The 24,276-nt window shown below is 35.0% G+C and overlaps 1 protein-coding gene across 1 annotated transcript in view; it reads left to right on the top strand.

The window, feature by feature from the left end:
* LOC150096324 (protein spitz-like) overlaps window positions 1-24,276 on the top strand; it is a 190,567-nt gene that overhangs the window by 84,828 nt on the left and 81,463 nt on the right. Inside the window, exon 3 of the mRNA XM_090408832.1 lies at window positions 18,516-18,787. Coding sequence (XP_090264958.1) covers window positions 18,709-18,787 — 79 coding nt within the window. The 5' untranslated portion in view covers window positions 18,516-18,708. The remainder of the gene's footprint in view (window positions 1-18,515; window positions 18,788-24,276) is intronic.

The following is a 24,276-nucleotide window of genomic DNA, read 5'->3' as shown; positions in this document are numbered from 1 at the left end:
AACTTCTTTCAGTATGTGATTGTTCAGCCATTATTCATGATACGCCTAAAGAAGAACGCGAGTTTTAGTTCTCAAGAAATCGGTACTACTTAGATGCGTTTGGAGTAACACATTATTTAAATAACGAGGAGTATATGAATAGGACCATCTTTTCTCTTCTGCCTACGAAGACATTCTAAACTTGAAAATATTATAATAAATTATTATTATAACTCATATTTTCATGTTTTTAGTTTGCACTTCCCCAGAAATCAAATCGTACAGTGATGCTCACGGGTATGAACTAATGATTTCTGTTATCCTGATTGACTATACCAAGAAAGTAATTCCAGAACTCAAATTCGTGAAATCTTCTAACGATGCCCACTGCACTCAAATAACTGTTTGGATTTGAGTCGATGAATATCCTGCATTACTTTCTTAGTTGCTCAGGAATATTGCATACAATACAACTGGACTGTACTAGGAATTTTCACAGGATATTGCCTGTCATCTTCATGCCCAGACTGTAAGGTGGAGTAACACGCACCCTTTTTTTTTTTTTTTTTTTTTTTTTATCAGCAAGATAGACAAAATCGACCTGACGCATTGTTATCTGAGCTAAGGTTGACACTAATATGAATAACATCAAGGGAAACTCGTAATGTGTCAAATTTCTCGGAGAGTCTTTCATCCGCAGAAGAAATGTATGCCTGTTATGGAGAATACCGAACAGTACAAGCCTTTGCCTCAGTTCATTCTCCAATAGTTTCACCTACTCACTTCCTGTATATCAGAATCATGATTAATCATTTGAAGTCGTCTATTTCCTCTTTCTTACATCAGATCTACGAATAATTATTTAAATTTAGTCATTCATTTCCTTTCGTAACTACATCATATCCTTGAAGTATAGTATACAATATGCGTCAATAAATCACCGATTCTTAGGACTCTTAACTGAATAAACGAGTGTGCCAGAAGTTATAGTGCGATTTGTGAAACTTCAGCTAATTTCGGATTTTGATTTATACTGCGGACATCCTTTTACTCTTTTTTTTTTTTTTTTTTGGTTTAATTTTATCTCTACCAGTGGTCCGAATGAAACCAAAATCGAAGTGATTTGATAAATTTAAAGCTCAATTCTAGAGCCTCCTTAGCTCTGTTGTTATAGATCAGTCTTTCTGTTAGAAAGACTGTTGTTCGAAACCCGTCTATGGCCTGAGAAACCTTTATCAGGTCTTTTCAATCAAATAGTGAGTTAGGCTCATACGGCGGTGGGTTTTTCCTTCCAAAAACCCACCTCCCTAAATGCTCTCTCTCTTTCTCTCTTAGAGGATGCAACAGAGGAGTGGTGTGCCGGCTGCATTAATTCGCCGTGAGCCCTAATTAGGGAACTCTACTCATCCTAAGGGACGAACAGGTTGAAGAAGACGAAGAGAGAGATTCTAAATTTCCCTTCCTGGTTGGCCGAGTGGTAGCACCTATGCTCTCCATCTTTGAATCCCCGTATGGTAGGTGTTAAAGTTCATCGCCTGTGTGAGACCATCCTGCTTATAAGAGACCTCAAGTATATTGTCATATTTGATCACGAAAGCAAACCTATGGATTATCTAACCAATTCCTACCGATGGTCTCACACAGGCGATGAACTTTAACACCTACCATACGGGGATACTATAGGTTTATAACTTTTCGTGAATATGGAATTATATATATTATAAATCAGACAATTGAGACTGTTTCAGTAAATTTCTGCAAGGATTTCTAATACCATATTAACTAGAATCCTCCTGGACGACATCTACGAATAATTTCGAACGTACGAAGGAATAAAACGAGTACAGTAGGCATAATTTGTAAAACCAATCTACAGATAAGTAAGGAAATGATTGCAGAATGTTATAAATAATAGCATTCTGCAGTTATTCTCCTTATTCTGCCCACGGTAGTAATAAGTACTCCAATGGATGCGATTCACAAAATAGGAGGGGGAAGAGGATTGAAATGACATCTTTTAGAAGCAATTGTGAATCCGGCCTTGTTGGTCGAGTGCTTAGCATACTCGTTCTACAAGCAACAGGTTGGGGCTTCGAATCTCGAAAAATGGTTACACGATCAAACTATGATTAACTTGATACAGCCATAGTTTTTTTTTTTTTTTTCTTACACAAGTTCTAATAATAGAGTCCTTGAAGGCTTTAAATTTATCACAGGAATATTATTTCTCGCAAGATCTATGAAATACTGACAATCATTTGTCATGACCATACGTTGGTTTTCAGTACTGGATTGAAGACTGAATGATCTGAGCTCAAACGTTCGATTTTTTTTTTTTTTTTTCTCTATAATTGGACTATTTTTATTTTTAGTATTTAAGATCTTGAGGGGTAAAATGTTGCATAATTTCAGGGTTTTTTTTAGTTACAGTTCGATCATCTTAGCTAGCGCTTCCCAAACTGTGGGCCGCGGCTCCCTTGAGAAGCCGCTAGTTTTGTTGAGGGAGGGCCGTGAAATAATGAAAACAAATTTGAAATGTTTTAAGACTAAGTAGATATTATATCTACTTAATAATATATCTATCTATATAAAAATATAAAATAATGTGCCATGTCAAATGTGCATGTAAGATGCTAAAAATATAATATTTGCATTTGATTTTTGCACTATTCGCTGTGTATGTTTTGTATTGAATATAAATACAACAATGTTATAATAATATATGCCTGAATTGCGATTTTTTTCGATGGGGGCTGTGAAATCTTTTAATTTTTCAAAAGGGGCCTTTACATCCATAAGTTTGGGAAACACTGATCTTAGCGACATCAGCATTGCAAAATTATATTAAGTACATACACCAAAAACGACTCTAAATTTATTAGTGTGATAATTGCATTAAAGTATACTATTAAGAAACGCGTCTTTTTAAATGCTTTTTTACGGTCATTTCCTTACTCCTCGTTGCTTGAAAGTATGCATAAAATGCTCATTTAATAATATTTTACAGTTATCACTTGGCTTGCGGTTCAGATTTCAATCTCAGACAAGTGGTGATAGTGTTTTTTTGCTTCTCCTAAGCTTGGATTTTTCTCCCTAAAATAGAAAAACCAGATGCATTTCAAATAGCGGTCGTAATCTCGAAATGGCATAACTCTAAATTATTTTATCAATACATGGCCTGGATTGTTTGGAATTTCGGCTGAAGCAACTATGCTTGCTTTCTGAAAAACTTTTAAAGATTCATTGCGTCCTAAAACTATTTAGAATTCAATTTTTTTTTTCTTCCGACCAAAGGACATTGTCATTACTGAGATTACATACCTGAGCAGTGGCGTAAGCCACTTTACTGCATGAAATTATTATTATTTTTCTAATTATTTTTGTTATGAAATATAAATAAAAAAAACAGATAGAGGCATGGATACGTTTCTAGATATTTTTGTTATAATAAATTTGAATAAGAAATTATTATGGAATTTAAAAGATTCCATAATTAGAATTAGCCTTACGTTATGAAATCTAAGACAGCTGATTTGGATGCTTCTTATAGCACAGTTGGGACGAGGATGTTGCAATATTTGTCCTTTAATTGCAAAGATCTGGGTTCGAATCATTTGTCGTGTGCTTTTTCAGGTAAAGGTGAGTTATCCGGTTTTTTTAGGGTGTCAATGTTTTCCTTTTGGAAACTGATTTTTCAGCCCGAAAAACTTAAAACAGCTAGAAATGCACACACACAATCAAAAGGTTATGTAATATGCTAGTCTCTTGGCCTTTGTTACTTTTTCCGTAATTTAAAACCAAACCATAGCACTCGTCATTATTTCTGCGCCTCAGCATAGCGAGTTACTGCATCCTGTAGATGCTTTGGACTTTTGCACTCTCTATGCGACTTTTATTACTCATTGAAATATCTTTATGCTGTACTGACAGTTTAATTAATAATTTGGTTGTAATTATTTATTTTCAATTATTTTGTTCACCGCTTTAAATTTTTGTAAAACAATTTTATGTCCTCACTTAAAACAGAAAAAAAAACTGCAGGTAGGGGGATGCGTTATTATTGTTAGAGTTCGTACAAAATTGCATAATTCTGGAGAAAATCTGTATATATCCTCACAGCCTTAGCTACTTCGACATTGATGTGTCTTCAACTCAACAAAGTGCCAATGATCTGCCACAAACAGATCATTGGCACTTTGTAGTCAGTATTGCTCAGAGACATACACACACACACAACAACAAACAAAAAAAAAAAAAAAAAGCCACACGGCTAAACCGCACGAAGTTTTAATGTTTTCACTTTATGAAGTGCATCTTTAACGAGTTTGTAAAAATAAATAAAATGTTTGTAACGGTATCCATAACCCATTTAGGTTAAACAAAGCTGCTATTATGTCTCGGGGAAGAAATAGTATGCCTTCTATTTTCTTCTGGATAAATGCATCTCCAAGGATTAGTGTTATTTTAAAGAAGAGCTTCATTTTTTTTTTTTTTTTTGCATGATTTATTTATTTTTAACCCCAAAAATTTCCAGTAGAGGATGCATACTGCCTGCTACTGCTATTATTGCCACAGCATACACAGATTATTAACATATGACAAATTTACTATTATTTTAATTAGGAAATTTAAAAGAGTAATTCAGTGGAGAAATGCATCTCAACACAAATTCGGTTTTGATTATTATTCTATACAGAAGCACTACTATTTATCATTATTATTTTTTAGCTTTTCATAAATCAATTTGAGCAGTTTTTATTATGGACATTATTTTAATAGAGTTACATAACTGTATATGTTGTCAGTGTCGCGGGTTGTCGACCTTCGCTTTATCAAGGGATTAGTTCATACGAGAAAATACTGGGAAATACTGTTATTTTCCAACATGCTGTCTAGGTTCATATGCCGCTACATGTTTACCAAAATAGGACCCATTTCTTTTGGATAGATGTCGGCAGCTTCATACGAAAAATTATAATTTTTTTCTTCCCTACCTTGTTAAAACAAGACGTCAAGGACATAGTTCTTATAACCAGACGAAGAAAATAATTAGTTAGTGTACAATGCATGGATCCATGAGCTCATTTTTTAAATTGCTGCTGACTGCAACCCAGGAAATGACTAATTAAATAAGAAAGCCTAATTGAAAGATGGCTTACAAAAACTATGAAAGAACAAGTGTCATGATTAAAGTAACGATCCCACAAAGTAGTCTGTATTGCTCAGAGACACAAAAAAAAGCCACACGGCTAAAACCGCACAAAGTTTTACTGTTTTCAGTTTATGAAGTGCATCATTAACGAGGTTGTAAAAATAAATAAAATGCTTGTAACAGTATCCATAAATGATTTAGGTTAAACGAAGCTGTTATGTTTCTAGGAAGTAATAGTATACCTTCTATTTTCTTCTGGATACCGGTATCTAATTGATGTTGAATTAATAATATGCAGTTTTTTTATATTTATATATATAAAAGGAATGTTTTATAAAATCATAGAAAAATGTTTCGTATTACTTTATTTGCTTCATATTATTATTTATGTGCTATTTATGTTTGTTATTATGTATTTGAATTGTCGTTCCTCTAAAGAGGAAGTTCAATCACTTAATTGTTAACATCCTCTGCTAGTTGGAAAGGATTTGAGTTCGACTAGTAAAAGTCTTTTCACCCATTACTAGGTTGGCTAGCCTTAAGCGGAGGTAGCAGTTTTCCAACTGTTACGTCCCCTTCTGCAAACTAAAACGTACCCTTTAGAACATCAGTTTATAGATTTACGCTTCGTTGGTCATATTGACTATATTATGAAAACTGGCTCAAAATTAAAGATCCAGCCTAATCCGAATGACTATTTTAAATGACGAGCTTTGCAACGGTCATACATAGCCTTTGCTAAGTTCGCCCAGCGAGGGTCTGAGCAGACATACATAGGAGAGAGAGAGTGTGTGTTAGTTCCAAAATTTGGAGAACATGTGACAGAAAAAAAGTATTGCACAAAAGCTACTTCCTTCATTCCTAATTTAAGCTACGCGTAAACTCTATTTCACTGTGCAGGTATTGAAACCAAATCAGCCTGTCCCAAGGGATGGATGGATTGATTAAAAAAGAATAACGTGTGCTTCACTTCTCCCCATTCCACAAAGAAAAATAGATCTAGATTACAAATAAAGGAATAAGAGGAGGCGATATCTTCATCTCATCCCGTCTTCCTTTCCCTCTTTTACCTTGCGGTGTCGAGGGTTTATTAATCATCGGACTTCAAGCCGTTCACAGGATAGGGTGGTCAGCCCTACATCCCGGTGTATCCTATGTACTTAAGAAACTTAAGGCCGGTTTGCCTGCTTTGCGGGATGAAAACCCCCAGGATAACCTGGAAAAAAAAACCCTACTGTTTACGCCCAAGACCGGCTAACTTGGCTGTGGCTGAAGAAGATCCTTCATCTCCTCACGTCACCGACGGGAATCGAACCTAGGACACTCCTTCACCAGGCATATGGTTGCGAGCGCACAGCCACTAGACTAACCGCGCAGACGTGATATCTTAGCTTTTAAAATTTTCAAACTCTGAAAAATAATCTAAGGTAGTGTCACTTCCTGTGCTGAAATAAGATTGGTTTAAGATTAAATAATATTCATCACATATATATGAATTATGTTTGCACATAGTGTGGAAATGTGTTTATAAATAAGTTTAAATAAATAATGTAGTTTTAATATTAATAAGTGAAAGTTGTTGCATTTTAGAGTGCAGAAATATAAGGCTATGTACTATATTATATTGACAATGCTGTACTGCAGGAAGTGGATGAGATTCGAGATTTCGGAGTGATGATTGACAACAGACTGAAGTTTAGAGGGCGTATTGCAAGTGTTGCAAAGACTGCGGATAAGGCGGTGGTTGTGCCACTGTATAAGGCACTGGCCAGACCACATTTAGACTATTGTGTTCAAATTTTGTCACCTGATTTTCAATGTGATGTAGAAACATTGGAGAGGGTCCAGAGACGAGTGACTAAGACAATATCAGGACTCCGGAATGTTGGCCATGCAGAGAGGTTAAAGAAATGTGGATTGCAGAGTTTGGTGAATAGGAGGAAAAGAGGTGATATGATAGAGACATTTAAGTTAGTTCTTAAAGATTCCCGTCGGCGACGTGAGGAGCTAAAGGATCTTCTTCAACCATAGCCAAGTTAGCCAGTCTTGGGCGTGGACAGTAGGGCTTTTTTACAGGTTATCCCGGGGTTTTTCATCCCGCAAAGCAGTCAAACCGGCCTTGAGAACTCAGACATAGAATATACCGGGATGTAGGGCTGACCACCTTATCCTGTGAACGGTTTGAGGTCCGATGATTAATAAACCCTCGTTTCATTTTGTCCTTTATTACGTTATATAGAATATAAGGTGCTGTTACTATCACCTATTTAAACCCACCCATTGTTAAATGCTACGCCGTTTTCTTTCATACAGATATTGCTTTGCTACCATTTCGCATTACAACAATTCCACATCGTGAAAATTAATTTCATTTTCTCCTTTATTACGTTATGTAGAATATAAGGTAATTGCAAAAGTAGGTGTGTGGTAATGCCACTCCCCACAATACTCCTATGCTATGGGACAGTCTCCTTTCTTTGTGTTCCCAAGGAATACAGCACACGGATCTTCATATCAAATGTGAACAATTTTTCCTTGATCATACACGGTTGAATGATTAAACCTAAAGTACCATAGGTTCAGTTTCTTGTGTATGCACTGTTTCATATAACAGTGTATCACTTATACATTGTTTCCATTTATTATTTTATAATAATATTTTTTTTATTTATAACACTTTATTTCCTCTCAAATAAATTACATGCATATAATATAAATTTTAAGCAAATAATACTATAAGTTCTTACATGAGATTCATTCAGATTCTAGTTTATATCCTTATAATTTGCACCATGTACGATTCATATAACAGAATAATAACAATCACAGTAACGGGTTGCAATTATAGTTTACAGCTACACAAGACAGATACTATAATTACGTGGTCCTTTTTTTTAAGGTTTGACAAAGTGTTATCATGCAGAATATATACATTTATACACTCCACATGTTATATTTTCAGTTTTTGTACAAACACAATAAAAAGTACATTCTCACATAAATATACATACCACTTTTTAATCATATTTTTTTATTATCGTACAGAGTATTTTATATATATATATATATATATATATACACACACACACACACACACACACACACACACACACACACACACACACACATACAATTAAAACATATTATTACATTTCCTTTTCAGTACAAAAATTCAATAAACAGTGTAGAGTACATTAATTTCTTTCTTTCTTTTTTTTTAATATAAATATACACTTTTTTTTTTCAAATATCAATATCATACTTTATTATTATACACCGTATTTACATATATACAATTCAGGACATTGTTATTTCATTTTTACTACAAAAACTCAGTATATAAACGACTGAGTACATTAATTTTTGATAAATAATATGATGAGTCTTTTGACTCCATGGAGATTTGATAATATTTTTTATCAATCAAAAATGTTAATGTTCATGCATACATACTATTTACAATGTATACATGTGTATATAAGTGTGTGTATATAATGTGTATAACATGTGTATATAAATGTGTGTGTGTGTGTGTGTGTATATACATATATATATATATATATATATACAGGGTGTTCGGGATAAATTTGACAGTTTCGTAAGGAAAAAGAAAATCTTCTTTGTATCTATTAAATTTAATGAATTGACAAAAAAAATTACAGGCAGAGTTAATTACAATACTATCAACAAGATTTACTCAAAATAACCACCATTAGCATCGATCACAGCTTCAATTCTGCTTCGGAACCTCGAACAAGCTGATGCTACAGTCTCCCTGGGAAGGGCCGCAAAAACTGTTTTAATTTTATCCATTAACTGGGCTTTTGTATTACTGGAAGTGCGATTGGTGTCTTTTTCAACTGCGCCCCATACAAAATAATCCATGGGGTTAAGGTCTGGGGAGTTTGGAGGCCAAACATTTGGACTGGTGAAGTCGTAGAAATTTTCAGACAACCATTTTTGACTTTTCCCAGAGGTGTGGCAAGGGGCCGAATCCTGCTGCCATACATACGGCCTACCATTGGCTACCCTTGTTATCCAGGGCTTGACTACAGTTAGCAACTCCACGAACAAAGCCCGAATTCCAATGCCAGGGTTCTTCAACACCTGTTCCTGCAGATTTGCGAGGAATTCTGCTGTACGAACGCAATCAGATCGTCTGCTAGGGATCTTTCTTCTTGCTACATCCTCGTAGTCACCATTGCAAGTCTCTAGTTCATGCCTGATTGTTTTTACTGTATTCAGGGAGCATTGGGCAGCAGTCGTAATATCCTTATTTTGATGGCGGGCACGAATCATCATGATACAAGTTATTCTCTTCCATGATTCAGGTGGGTTCCAGCTATCCATCCTTTCTGACATCTTGTATATGAATGAAGAAGGGTCCAAACTTTTAAATGAAGAGAAGTGTGTGTTAATACATGTAACTTACGGAAAAATATAATTAATTATAAATATGTCAAATTTATCCCGAACACCCTGTATATATATATATATATATATATATGAACATATTTATGAAGATGAGTCAGGTGCTAATATTCGCAGTAAAAGGATGATGAGGCGGAGTTATCCACTGACTTCGAAGCTAGCATTAGCCTGTATGATTAAGGATTAACTAAACTTTTTTATTATTTTTATTTATGTAGTTAGCGTTTGTTGCTGTGGTTACTATGTTTTATGTGAAAGGTATGGCGACTATTGCAGTTCTAAGTATGCTGATACAATTTCTATGGTTCGGCTTTTAATAATAATAAATGTAACATAATTTAGTTGAAACTAATAACGAACTTAAACATACAATAGTTATGTGACCACTGGAGGGAAAACTAATTTATATTTATGACACAACACGTATCTTCCTCTTTGGAGTACTGAAAGTCCAGAGAATTCTATTTTAGATTATAAACGACTAAGACAGATATTAGGATGGTTTGCTTCTTTACTACACTTCCTTCTTGGCTCTTTAAAAAAATATTAGATAAGACGCTTCAATGTTTTCACCTCGATTATGAGCCTTTCTGTTGCCTTTGTTTCACCAAGTGCTTTTGTGCCGGTAAATTAGTTGTCGTTATTGATGAATTAGGAGTCGTTGTTGATGCTTCCGGATGTATTTTCAAACCAGTAGTAGCTTCAATGCGTGTAGAGGGTAGAGGCAATTGTGTCTCCCTTTACAAAGTCAGATCTAAGTATTTGGTGTAGGCCATTTTTATTTAAATAATAAAAACGACCTATCTATAAACTTTTTCAAATTGCAATGTAGATGAAATGCATGTTTTCAGTACTGAATTGAAATAAAATATTAATAAAACAAGTAAACAAATAAAACGAGTATATCTTTTTCATTTTCACATACTATTTGTTTCCCCCAAGAAAGCCCCCCCCAAAAAAAAAATGTCGACAGTTCTTCCCAAAACTAAAGTTTCGATCTGCACTTCAGACAACAATGAAAAGTGTTTTTCAATAAGAATTAAGTATTATTTTTTATCATAAATAACGAATAAGTTTTATATTAGAAAACTTTCTGCTAAGATGAGGAAGTTTTCTAATTACATCATGTGTAAACGATTCGTGTGAATTGCTCTGTTTAATTGCTATGAAAGACATCATTTTCTCGCTTCTAAACATTTGCATACAATTTAAATATATCTCAGTGACAAGGCTGAATTAACGGATGAGGAGGGATAAAAAATAACAATATAGCAAAAGCGTCAATTTTTCTGAAAACAGTGGAATGAAAAAAAAAACAAGCTCATACACAAGTATGTAGCCTCGAACCAGGTCTTCTCCGTTTTAGAGGCATGCATGAAAGCTCGGAACTCCAAATAATTTTAATCTGCAGGAATGCTCTTTACATCAAGCTTTTGGAACAGAATTAAATATCAAGAATATATATAGTTATTTCTCGTTTCAAGGTCCATTTCTGTGGTATGTTATGAATTTATTGCTGTTCAGCTAACTCATATACTTCTTCCATTTATTCTTTGAATAAAACGTCAAGTTAGTCAGCTCTGAACTACTTCATATTACAAGGCAGGAAAATTCTGCAAACACAAAGGGGACTAATGGACAAAACAGGCAGGAATGATTTAAGAATGTTAATCACGAAAGTCCGAATCCGTTGAGTAATAAGGTTTACTGAAGCAGCTAACCGTGAAAATAGATGCTGCTTCAGCGTCGAGTCTATATATTAGGGTTTCTCAAAGTGGCCTAACTTTTAGGTGGCAGTAGTAGGTTCTCAGCAGTATGCATGACAGATATTGTAAGCCCGCCTAGAGCTGTGTGGATTTTGCAGTTAGTAACAAATATTGGAGTGACAATTTTTTAAGGCATGCAACATTGTAAGACAGTTATTCGGTTCTTAGGGATAGGAGAAATCTGTTCCATAGCTAATTCCGAGAGTGGACCTCAAAAAAGTAATCGGGTCAATATTCCCAAACTTGGATATAGATTGCTCCTAATACTCCATCCTTCCCGATTGACTCGATAGCTGATCTCTATAGATCATCTTTGCACTGACTTTATTTATTTTTATGTTGAGCCCATGCACGAGAGGTTGTTAATCAATCTATAGTACATTAATACTGTATATAGGTAGTGGGTTGGAAAAGAAGGAACTTTTTTGCATTTGATTAAAAAGCCTGTATATTGTATTCCTCGGGAAACACATCGGGTTAAGACTGTTTCACAATATAGCCGTAGCACGGATGAAGGAGAAGGAAAAGAAACTTCTTCTGTGAGTTTCAAGGTGTACTGTGAAGGGATGTTCCAACAGACAGTACTGAGTGGGGGAATTATTGATACTATTTCAGATGAATATTTGCCATGGAAATATTTATAGAATACACATAATGCAGAAACCAAACGTCTGTGCGAAAGTGGGAGGAATGAGTTGGTAAGAGATGGGTCATTAATCAATCTAATTGCTCTCCTCTATATTGAGGCGAGCATTTTGAGGGAACTCTTAGGGGATTGCACTCCAAATATGAGAGCAGTATTCAATAGCTGGGCTGATTTGTATAAGGTTAACAGCTGTTCAGAGGTGAAGTAACGTCTTGAGCGAAAGAGAAATCCTAGTTTTTTAGATGCTGAGGATGCAATGGTTGTGATGTGTTTATGCCAGGAGGGGGCTTGATGTCAGGGTAATTCCAAGAAGAGAAATCTCACATTATCTGGAAATTTGAGTGTTGTCAAAAATAATACTAGGATTTATAGACGTGATTATACACACGCGTGCTCACGTACACATATTCCAGTGATCTAATGATGATGATCAACAAAGCTTCCCTGCCGGTGAGATGACTTTTAGCTAATCTTTGCCGGCAAAGATTAGTTAAAAGATAAAGACAAAACGAGATCGAAAGCTTAGTCTTGACTAAATCAGCACAATCTTGACTCCCCAATAATTTTGCACAGAATCTATTTGGTTAGGAATAAAACCGAACTCCAGTATTCCTCCAAACAGTCCACCATGATATTTTTGTATTTACATCAGATAGTAATGTTTGAGTCTGATTTAGTTGGTTGGTTGGTTGATTAGAAGGTTTTATTGCCGAAAGAGCAAGTAGGCCATATTTGCACCATGACCAAAGGTTCACTATGGCCTCCCTTGCAGTTAGTCTGAACGTAACCACACAGTTGTGTAATTACGTTCAGACTAACTTACCTAATTTCATTTTCATGAAATTACATTTTGGTCTTTCGTCGATCTCAGAAAGAATAACATTATAGTGGAGATTTTCAAGCATAACTGAAAATATCAAGACTAAATAGAAATAAATAAATAAATAAAAATAAATTTAAAAGACTTTACAATGAATTTTAACATTATTTTAAGTTTTGTTTTGTTTAGCGTTCATAAATTGCATGGGAATATAATTATTTCAAAACGCTTGAATATTTTATAACGTTCATGGTTTAGTGAAAAAGGTTCACGATAATAGAAAACCAGTCCACGAGTGTTGCATAATAAATTCGAATGTTTATTGAAATAAAAAAAAAAAAGTCCTGTGCGACGCAAAATTGCTCAGCTAACCTTCACATTAGGTAAGTGGTCACACTGGTATACTATCAAGATTTCTCATGTAACTAGCATTTAGTACTCGAATTGCAGACGTAGAAAACGTGTATACAGCTGATTCACGACAAGCACCTAAGAACAGTTCTCACTATTGGATAACGCAAGAATAACAATTGGCTCTTACCTGCTTTTGCGCTTTTTACTACACAAATTCGCAGTCACGAAGAGATTTACCTGCTTCGGAATAGCACTGAACATCGAGCTTCTCATGACAAATTTTCCACGGCATTCAAAAATTTGTTTTGTGCTATACTTCAGATGATACTTTTCTCAGCTTTGGACAGATTTTGAATTTTTTATTTCATCATCAGAGGGCAATTACATGGGGAGGGGGAAGGAGTGTGTACTGATCTTGAAAAGTCGTAGCGTAATGCAAGCATGATGGGTCTTTATGCAGGAAAATACGTGAACATAATGTTGATAGCCCCTCCGTAGCGCAATTGGTAGAACGACGGTACGTTGCACCCTTCGATTGGAAAAGGCCCGGGTTCGATTCTCGTCTTGACGAGAGGAATCTTTATGTGGGCTTTTTCATTTGAAGTTGAGCTAGTCGATCTCATACGGAAGTGGCAGGGTTTTTTCTTCCCGGTAATTCGGGTTTTTCATCCCACACAAATCGGCCGTGAGAACACACGTAATTTATAGACATAAAATATTAGTGGTGGTGGCATTCTGTGTAATTGGTGGATTAAGTGGTGGAGACGATGAGTTGCAACACAGAGTGTTCTCCCTCGATGAGTCCTTGGACTCCTTAGAGGTGTCATAAAAATATTAATAATAGTGACTCAGAACACTACTTCACCAACATATTGCCTATCGTTTGGCATTTACTATCACTGTGCGGGATCACCAACCTCACTTAAGAAAAAAATGACGAGCCCAAAAAAAACTGATGAAACCACCGTGCTCTATCATTATCTTAATTAATTCAGGAGGGCACTTGACTCAACCCGAGGTTTGTTTCTAAAACCATATGATTATGGTATGCCATAAGACTTTTATTAACTGCTCTTTAATGCAAAGCAGACAGATTGGCTTTAGAACATACATGCGCAATTTCCAGACATGATCGTAAATATGCCAACATAACCTAAACAATCAACTAACCATTCTTCTACAAATAGGACAAATATTCATATTTCCAGTTGTTGGTCACTTTTTCTTTTCCTTCCTCAAAAGTTAATGCGAACGTGTAATTGCTCTTGTGGTTTTTAATATACCCGATGGCAGTGAAGGATGTGTAAGTAAGTTCGTATGTAGCATCTCTTTCGATCGGATGATGCATAACTTTGTAGCTCCCTGTATGATATTTCTTCGACCTCAGCTGGAGACAGCAAACTCCATTTGTGGAAATTTTATATTATGAATGCGTTAGTCACATGCTTTTGCAATTTTAAACTTATTCATCAGCTTCCATTATATCACAGTACTCGGGAACTGCGGTCCAGTCTGTAGATTCTTACTTTGATATGATAATACCACTGTTCCCGCATCCTAGTTGCTGATGCAGTAATGCTTAGACAGTGCAAGTGTGGCACCTGCAAATGTTAGCATGTTTTGTGAAAACAGCATTGAGGTTATGGCCGTAATCGGATATCCTGCTGCTTTATAATGGTGAATAACGCATCTGTCATGCAACTGTAGTAATCTGCAGTGCACTGGTGACGAGTTGCGACCTATATCCTACGGACAGTTTGTTTATGTCCACCATATGTCATCATTGTATGTTGTGTGATTTGTATAGCTGCTTTCAATATGGGAAAGTGCATCCGGCATATAACGAAAGTTAACGTTTTTTTTTTTTTTTTAAATCCTTCCTCTTCGTTTTCAGTAAAGTTTAATGAAGTTAAGCTCATCATGTGAGAGTATGAAACAGTTAATTTATATACTTAAATTGCTATTCTATCGAAATTATTTTTCGACTTCTGGAGATGTCTTTTTAATGGTCTGCAGAACTTCCTGTAAACGAAAGAGATTTTGAGGCTCTTTACTGCTTAGCTCTTGAAAAATACTTCATTGCGGCTTGTAGATTTTCATGGTAATCTACGACAAATATTTAAATACAATAAAACTTCGCGACACATGATCCTCGAAAACTCTTTGTGTAAACTACTGAAGGTAGGCTAATATTAGGCTTGGTTGACGACTTAATGGCGAATGGCATTTTTTACCCCCTTGTTAATATTCAGATTTATGCGATTTGTTGCTCTCTTTCTGTTTGCAGCATGCTTAATGTAGGTAGGTTAACAGCGACGCGAGCTGACTCAGTTAAATGGGTTTCAAGCCTCACCTTCCCTTACTGCTTATGTCTTGCTGAATGGATCATATGGTATGCGTTCCATAACTTATTCCTTGGATTTACTTCTGTACTTTGTTTAAAACTGATTTTCTTATGATCATGCCGACAGTATAATGCTTTTTAATACACCGACGATTTTCTACTTGTTATTATTGTCCTCTCTCATGATTACGGAAATCTCCTCTTTCCCGTTCCAAAATTCTTGAACAGTAATACCAGATCCACTCAGCACTTCAAACTGCCCACTAAGGATTTACAACAATGAAGAATACATAAAATAGCGGTTGGGCATTATAATACTTAACGGTGTTGAAATAAATTTAAATATCTATCCCTCTACAGCAAACTTAATTTGCATGTTTTCAGTGACTAAACAAAAATAATATTGGACTAATTTTAAGGATCATTTAGCAAATGAACTTTTGCTTGAAAAAGTAAAAAAAAAAAATAAACAGCAGAATAATAATTTGATGGGCGTGATTTAGATATAGACTCCACCCAGTATTACCGAGTCCTTATTCTTGACTTTTACATAGGAACGTTTATTTATTTATTTTTATACAGGATTACCATGTGATATGTTCCGAAACCGATTCCCTCTAGGCATGTCATCTACGATGGTCGGCGATACATAACCACCGATTTTATTGTATAGTACAAGAAATTCATGCGGTCTGTCTATACTCTGATCCTGCTTCCATGAATATTATGGTTCCTCGATCGATTTGTTTTCCTTTTCTTTCCTGTTTCTATCGTCAATTTCAGTTGATTTTTTAAAATTTTTTATTTATTAAGATGCATAGTAATAATTTTCTTTATCAGCGGTTTTAACATGTTTGCGATTTTTATTTTTTAGAGATATTTGCAAATAAATAAGTTCTTTATGCAGGATTCTATAGGAAGCCTATTCGTAAGAATGATAGCGACTTCAACCCCAAATAGTAATTTTAGGAGAGTTTGCAAGCGAACAGTACTCGTATATATTAACTTCGCCATGTCTGTCCCTCCAAAATAAATGAAATGTTTCGAGAAAGCTGAACCGATTTTGATGAAATGAAAGGAAATGTCGAACAAGTTTTAATTTTTGCCATAATCTGATAATAATAACTACACGTCACACAGACCACAATACATTGTTCCATTACTGGCGTGATAGTTGCATTCCTCGTGACCGCCCGTGATATTATTTTCCTCAGTTTTTCTGCATTTGTGTGACACGTGCACAAACTAAATGAATGTGATTATTGACAAGTCATATTCATTTAATGTGTAAAGCGAATAATAGAACCAGTCACATGCAATGTTATAATTGTGCGTATCTTTCCTAATCTGGTAATTTATACATTCTCTGCCGTAGCACCGTCAGCTGGATGTCTGGCAGTCCTATTGGCTATATTTTAATTCACAAAACATGAAGCTCGGTTTATAGATTTTCCATGTTGAAAATCATTTGTTTCAGAACATACAGATTTAACACATACAAATCTTTCTTTAAAAAAATGAATGATAATAACAGTCTGGCAGCTTTGGCTTCTTCTGTATTGTATTATTATTATTATTAAAGATTAACTTCTTAGTAAAGAAGAATGATCTTCTTTCCTAAGAAGATCATTCTTTCTTAATACGCTGACCTTTACTTGAAAACAGTCTTTTTTTTTTTTTTTTTTTTCCCGAAGGATTTTGGGAACCAAAAAAATGTTGAAACTGAACATGTTGAAATTTATAATATCGCGCGCGCACAATCAGTACCATGATTTATAAGATTTATAATGGTTTATATTTGATATATATATATATATATATATATATATATAAGAGAAGGAGAAGAAGAAGAATACATCTCTGATGCTTCGTAACAGCTAGCTTATTACTTGACATCTCTTTTAACTATAAGTGGAGCATTTTTGTTTATCGTTTTATTTATCTGTTTTCAAAACATTTTTAAAAAGAACTTTTCCTTTCGTACTTTGGATCTTCTAATATACGTAAATGAAAATATATGAAAACAGCAGTAAAGTAAGCCATATGGAGGGGGGGGGGGTTACTTACGAATGCAGGGCTTCGAAAATTTGAGTCCTGAGCCGGTTGTGGAGTTTACCTAGCAGATAATCCTGCTCTGATTATAATGATATATTCCCATTCCTAGTTTGTCTTTTCAAGGCTCATGACCTCAAATGGCCATTAGGCTTCGAAACCTAATTAATGCTCTACTTGGAGCAGTAGCGCACTCAGGATTTAATCTTGGGGGTGAGTAGACGATTTGAGAGTACACACTACTCATCGCATACGACCTATGACTGAGCATCTGCAATGATCGCTAATTCATAAGTAATATAGAAATAGAAGACACGACACAACATAAATAAAAAAAAAAAATGAATTTTAATTTTGGAAAAGATTTTTGGAAAATTTTCTAGTACTTTTTTTCCTTTTTCTTTGGGGGAAGAGCCCCCTGTCTACCCCCCTCTGGGTGCGCCACTGACTTGGAGCATTAATTAGTTTTATTAGGTAGTTATTCCTATCTGATTAGTGTATTGCAGCTGTCAACTGTGTGTGTGTGTTCTTCTGGCCTGTTTTCCTATTCTGCGGAATGTAATGCTCTGCTATTTTCATGAGATCGGCTAACTCACCTTTAGTCGAAAAGCCGCCCTGATACAGGCTCCTCGAGTCCTAGGATTCGATTTTTCCAATCAAAGGCTTTTTCGAATCCGACTAAGCGGTGCTATATTCATGCATATCTTTTTACGCATATATGCTCTTGCATTGTAAAATCGGTGCGAATTTTTCTTATTGGATATTCTTTCTGGTATTTTGTTAAAACACGTCGATTATTATATTATTGATTAGTATACCGTTCACTGATGAAATATTATCATTTTACAGCTTAGAGAAACTTCCTTCCATCTGAAAACATATTATTATAGTAATTTCTAGAAATAAGTGAAATATTTCTCTGCTTACGCATTGTGTTGCAATAAATTATTTATTTGTTTATTTTCTTTCAGATGTTACTGCTTACTTACCGTCTGGAACGAAATGGAAACAAACTGCTTTATCTTATTAAAATCAACCAGAACTATTATGGATCGTAAATTGTACATCGCATCGAAGAGACACCACAGCAGGATTTCATAAATAGTGAAAAAAAAAAAAAAAAAAAAAAAGCCAGTTTTTACTTGGAGGTACTTCGGTACCATTATGGTACTTAGAATGGTAAAACGCATTGAACAAATATGTTGTAACAGTGAAAAACAACTGCAAAATAGAGAGATGAAAGGTAAGGAAGTTTATTTTAAAGCAATATGTAATGTACTCTGTATTCCCAAAAGTATTCTGGTATCGCAAATATTGGAGAAAATTGCAATTCAATCACATGCATGCTACTTTTGTCCTCCTAAATAACATCATACATCGTTCATAAAACACTTTCGACCTGTTCATGGTCGAGGAAACTGGAATTCCCGATTTTACTAGACGGAACGTTTCCATAGCTATTTCGTAAACTGGTATAAGAAAAACATGGAAGTTTTTGGCATCATGACTAATAGTTTCAATTCAAATCACGACAAATAGCTCCACACTGACTCCTCCGAAGTTATTGGAACGATGCACCATAATAAGTAGTTGTAGGGTATTCTTATAGCCCAGATTGAACGGTGGGAATTTACCATTCCTATAGCAGCGATGGGAATCTCATAAACAGTATATACTACAAATTAAGTTTATTCTGCGGTGGCTTGTTAGCAGCCTTGTCTAAATTTGAGAAATATAGTCTGTGCATTACGGTTTTTGTAGTAAAAATGTTTTCTACATACAGTTATACAACATAACTGATCTGTTTGTTTCTGTATCTTTTCGCCTATTATAAATAAATTAAAATTTAATTTTTATTGACATGTTTCAGGATCTTTCATTCTCATCCTTATTCTCGTCTCTTCACTCCTCCCGCCTTTTTTTTTTTTTTTTTAAAAGTATACGTTTTGAAAATGCGTAACTCTGCTATGTGTTTGGTTTGAACTGTTTAGCTAATTCTTTTACTGATGTGGAATTCGGTAATGATGTATGATTAATGTCAGTTGTCCTAGTGTATATATATCTTCTGTTCAAGATAGATATAGAACCGAAATATAACGTAATAATCTCATCCTTTCATTATTATTCACAGTTTTTTGGTTCATCGGCAATTCCATAGCAGTTACGGGATAAAGATTTTTAGCCATAGAAAAATGGTTAACCAACTCCCCCCCCCCTTCCAAATGCTTCCCCTTAATATAAGTTTACTGTCGAATCGGAAGTGATCACGATCCTGGACGAACTACATTGTCAATTGTTTTAATTGCAAAAGGGATATCCTAAAGAAAACCAAGGCAAAGTCCGAGTACTGATGTGGTTAGGGGCAGCAAAAAAAAAAAAAAAAAAAAAAAAAAAAATCTTTAAATCGCATTTTTCAGTTTTTTTAAACATCTCCCTTTTAGCCAACGCATGTCTGTAATACGCAGACATGCGTTGGCTAGAAGGGAGATGTTTACACGGGGGGGGGGGGGTATTTTTAATATATAGAAAAATTATTTATCTCAAACCTGAGGAGAAAAAAATACGGGAGAGGAAACTACCGTTGTCTTCAACTGTGTGAGTTGCAAAAATTTCAAAGCCGCTATTTAGAACTTTGAAATCATTTTTATTTTCGTAATTAAGTTACAGAAACGGAAATCTAATCATATTCCTAGGTATGCTGTTTATAGACACACACACACAAAATTGGTGTGTCATTTCTTTTCCAAAATTGTATGCTACTGAACTTTTTACCCGCACATGGCTAGTCAAGGATTAAAATCTTCCACCATTGTATATGTACGCAGTTCTTCTTCTGTTCCGCCGGAAATCGCTATTGCACACATGTGCGTGATGACCTCCTTAAAAACGTGGTGCACTGTTCTTTTGCACGTGTGAAAGATTAAAAAGCGTCTGCCACACGCTATTGACTCTGATTCTGCTCTCAGATAAGGTAACACGCAAATCGACAGATATTTCTTAAGATTGTGATCCTTTTTTTTTCCCCTAGGAATGCGAATACTCCATTCGGTAAGGCTTCTCTAGTGACCATGTCAGTTCTAAGCACAGTTCGGCAAACAGAAAAATAGTCTACCTTCACTAATATAAGGTACAGAACTTGCTTCAAAGCAAACTATTGTATAGATATGCAAGATATTTGAAGATAGCGTTAATAAAATAAATTTTTTTCACAGAAATACAAGAAGCAACATGCACGTTTGCTTGTTAGAGATTCTTGTATTCGCTGTTTCTTTGTATCCTTGCCTTTCTAGCAAATTTACGAAGCACAAAAAAAAAAAAAAATTCTAAAGATAAATTACGTTTAATTTGACAGCATGATGCAGTTTTATTTGCAACCTCCGTTTACTTATTCGGTGGCATCGTCACTGCGCTGTATGTTCACATATTACTACTGCTACTTGAAGCATCTTACTCGACCTAGCTCGACTTCAACTGCTGCCGTAGTATAAAAATGTCCGCTGTTTTCTGATTAGCTACATAAAACAAATAATAAAGTTTGAAAAATGATTGTGCCCTCCTCTCCCGGTCCTATGTTGGGAAAAAAATGTAATAAATACCCCATTCCATCTTCCTTTTTCCTGTCACGGCCATGTAACTTGGCTTCTTGAAAACCTGCTTACTGGTAATGATAGGGCTTATCCTGTCTGCTGTCTCTAAATTGCGTGTGGTCTTCTGGCCTGTTTGCTCGATGTAAAAATCTTTGTTCATTCCTGCTGTCTGACAAGGTAGAGAAAAGTGATATTAGTACGATGAACATGATGTTTGACTTCAATCAGGTGCTGCTGCTCGAGTGTTTTAATAAGTTTTGAGAAGAGTTACAAATTTATACGGACGATGTAAGCTCAGATAAACTATTCCTAAGGACGAATTTCTACAAGACGCACCAAACACTGTTTTTGCGTGTTGAGGAGTTAAATGCGTCATTTTTACCGTTAGACGAGAGGCCGTAATCAGTTTGACTGCTCTCTGTGAAACACTGAGATTTTTAATACTTATGTTTCAGAGGCGATTTCCAAAATATGAAGGGTAGTGTTTGACACATAGAGAGGATGAACAGATAAATTCTGAAGAAGGGAAAGCCGAGCTTTTTGAAAGTGGAAAATAGATATGCATGTGATGAGTTTACCAAGGGAATTTATTATTGTACCAAGATGGACATGATCTCGATTGTGTGGACTTGGGCATCATTAAGATCAGTTGAAGTCGATTGCAGATATTCTCGATCTCCTGTTTGTTAACAGGAAATCGAGAATATCTCGATAACGTTAAATAACATTAACACAGCTGTTACCAGTTTTATATTTATAGTTCGGGTCTTCTTTTTCTTAAATAAATATTCAGACAGGAAAATTTCTTGTCAGTAAGTTTGAAACAGTCATACCTCGTAGCGTATTTCAAACGTTCTTTCTTTTAAAAATTTATTTTAAAAGAAATAAAATTAATATTTTATCACGTCGCTTTGCTAGAGCATCTCTTAAATTGAAGACGATTTTTGTTTTCATATGGCAATGTCCAATATATGACAATTTTTCCACTCTTGACATTTTTTTCTCAGAACGAAATTCATCGTTACGATGTTAGCATTTGTTGTATTTGATAATCCAGAGGAGACGCCATGTTTCCCATCAGTATCACCCAGTTTTAGTCTTTTAGGTGTTTTGAGAAAAATGCGCAAGCGCCTATTCAATTGTTTTATCTCTTCGTCCGTGCGTAAGTTATTCTGGGAATTTCACCTGACTGCTTTTAGTAAAATTTAGTGTTTGGAATCCCCCACAAGGGATACAGAAGGACAAAATGTTTCAAAAAGATATATTGCAACGGCTTCGATTTGGTTGAATGGAATTTAATAAAGTAATTAAGTAATGGAATAACATAGGGTGTGCACAAGCAGATATTTGGGATTCAATTTTACTTTCACTTAAATCATTTTTATTGGGAAAATGATTCGAACTGATATTAAGAATTCTGCACGAGCTACATGGAATTTAGTGAAATTTGGTATTTAAAATTTCTCGAAGTTTTGATTTTGGTTTTAATCGAACGATTTGTAGGAGAAACATTAGTTAAAAAAAGAGCCAAAATTGAGTCAACGTGTGATATGCAAATACAGGTATACGTTTTAACAAACTCGTCGGATTTTTACAAAAGTATATCACCACTCGATAGAGCTCTTTGAATAATGTAAATTTACCCACAGACCTGATGGTTCTTGCAGAAACAAAGGAAATATTGACAATCAAACTGGGGACAATTAAGATCGTGATATTCTATATGTTTAACCATACTGGTTATGCATTAATGCAAGCGAATTTTTTTTATATTTAAAAAAAAAAAAGGTTTTAGGTTTATAAACGAAGGAAAAAAAATTAATCAGCTAAGGTAATAATTAAAATTTTTTTTCACGATATAATTTTATTTTTATTCTCAAAACTATTTGAATTAATAATAATAACAATAATAATAAATGAATTGATTTTTATGCTTTTAGAAAGTGGACTTTTTTTTTGCAAAAATTTTAAATGGCTAATATAATAATTTTTCCGTTATTATATTAGCTTAATATTATATTAGCTCAAAAGTTTGGTATTTATAATCACTGGTTAAATGCCTTGTTTCCGTCGTATTCTAAGGGCGAACTTAGGTAAAACAAATTCTGTATACCTATACCAAAAACGCCTTTCTATGCACAGTTGTTAATAGAATAAATGTTATCACTGTTGCAATTATGAAATACGTCGTTTTATGACTATTTTTAATATTTATTTGGTCATAAAACTGCAAAATTTCTTATTATTTGTATTGTTTTCACTTTAAGTATGTTTGAGAAAACAATCACGTTTCGAGCAACTTCAGAATGCTCTTGGACTATTTTGTAATAGCTTTTAAACAGCTTATTCCATCTCCGGTAACACTTTTCATTTTTTTTTTTTTCCCTTTTAAATTCTATGAGGAAGGGGAAAAAAAGAAGAAAAAAAAACTCCGAAGAACTGGCACGAGCCTTTTATTTCCACAGGAAAGCGTGGCAGAGGTACTTCCCGTCAAGATATATCCTTAGCTGCTGCTTCTACTGCCCTTTCACACACACAAAGATTCTCTTACTTGGAGAACGCTCAATGACACGCGAGACGTATCGGGTCGCTGTACAATAGAGCGAGCACGTGTGCTTCACGTTAGCTTAGATGTCTGTTCTCGCTTAACAGAAGCGTTCACTTTAGCAAGTACTCCCCCCCCCCGTCCCCTTTGCAGCACGCGACTTACGTACTCTTGCCGTGCGATGACGCTACCAGAGATTTCCTGCTGCTCTTGCTAGTTCGCAGACGGGGCGTTCAGGTTATTCACTGCAGCTACTTCTGGTACCACTGCTGCTTGTATCCACACCGTGCTTCTTCCGCGCTAGAATTCCTGTGACCCATACTCAATGTAGGCATTTCTTCCCGCTAAACTTGCCGTTCATACGTTACACCGCAACTTATGATTAGTAGTATACATTTTGATATACCTGTTTTTCAACATGGAACTTAATGCAGGAATGTTTGAAAAATGCTGTAAGTGGTTCACTAAAGTTTTATAGAGGGCAGAAAAAATGTGGCATCTTTCACAGTTTGAGAAGGGTTTTTTAATTATTATTATTTAATAATAATAAAATAACAATAATAAAAAAAGCGCCCAGGAGCTTTACAGAAATTCTCAGAG

This window comes from Typopeltis vanoorti, chromosome 19, assembly GCF_054136105.1.
Source record: "Typopeltis vanoorti isolate ZY-2024b chromosome 19, IOZ_Tvanoo_1.0, whole genome shotgun sequence".
NCBI classification, from domain to species: Eukaryota; Metazoa; Arthropoda; class Arachnida; order Uropygi; family Thelyphonidae; genus Typopeltis; species Typopeltis vanoorti.
Note: the sequence above shows the minus strand (reverse complement) of the source record. Positions and strands in the feature narration are given on the sequence as shown.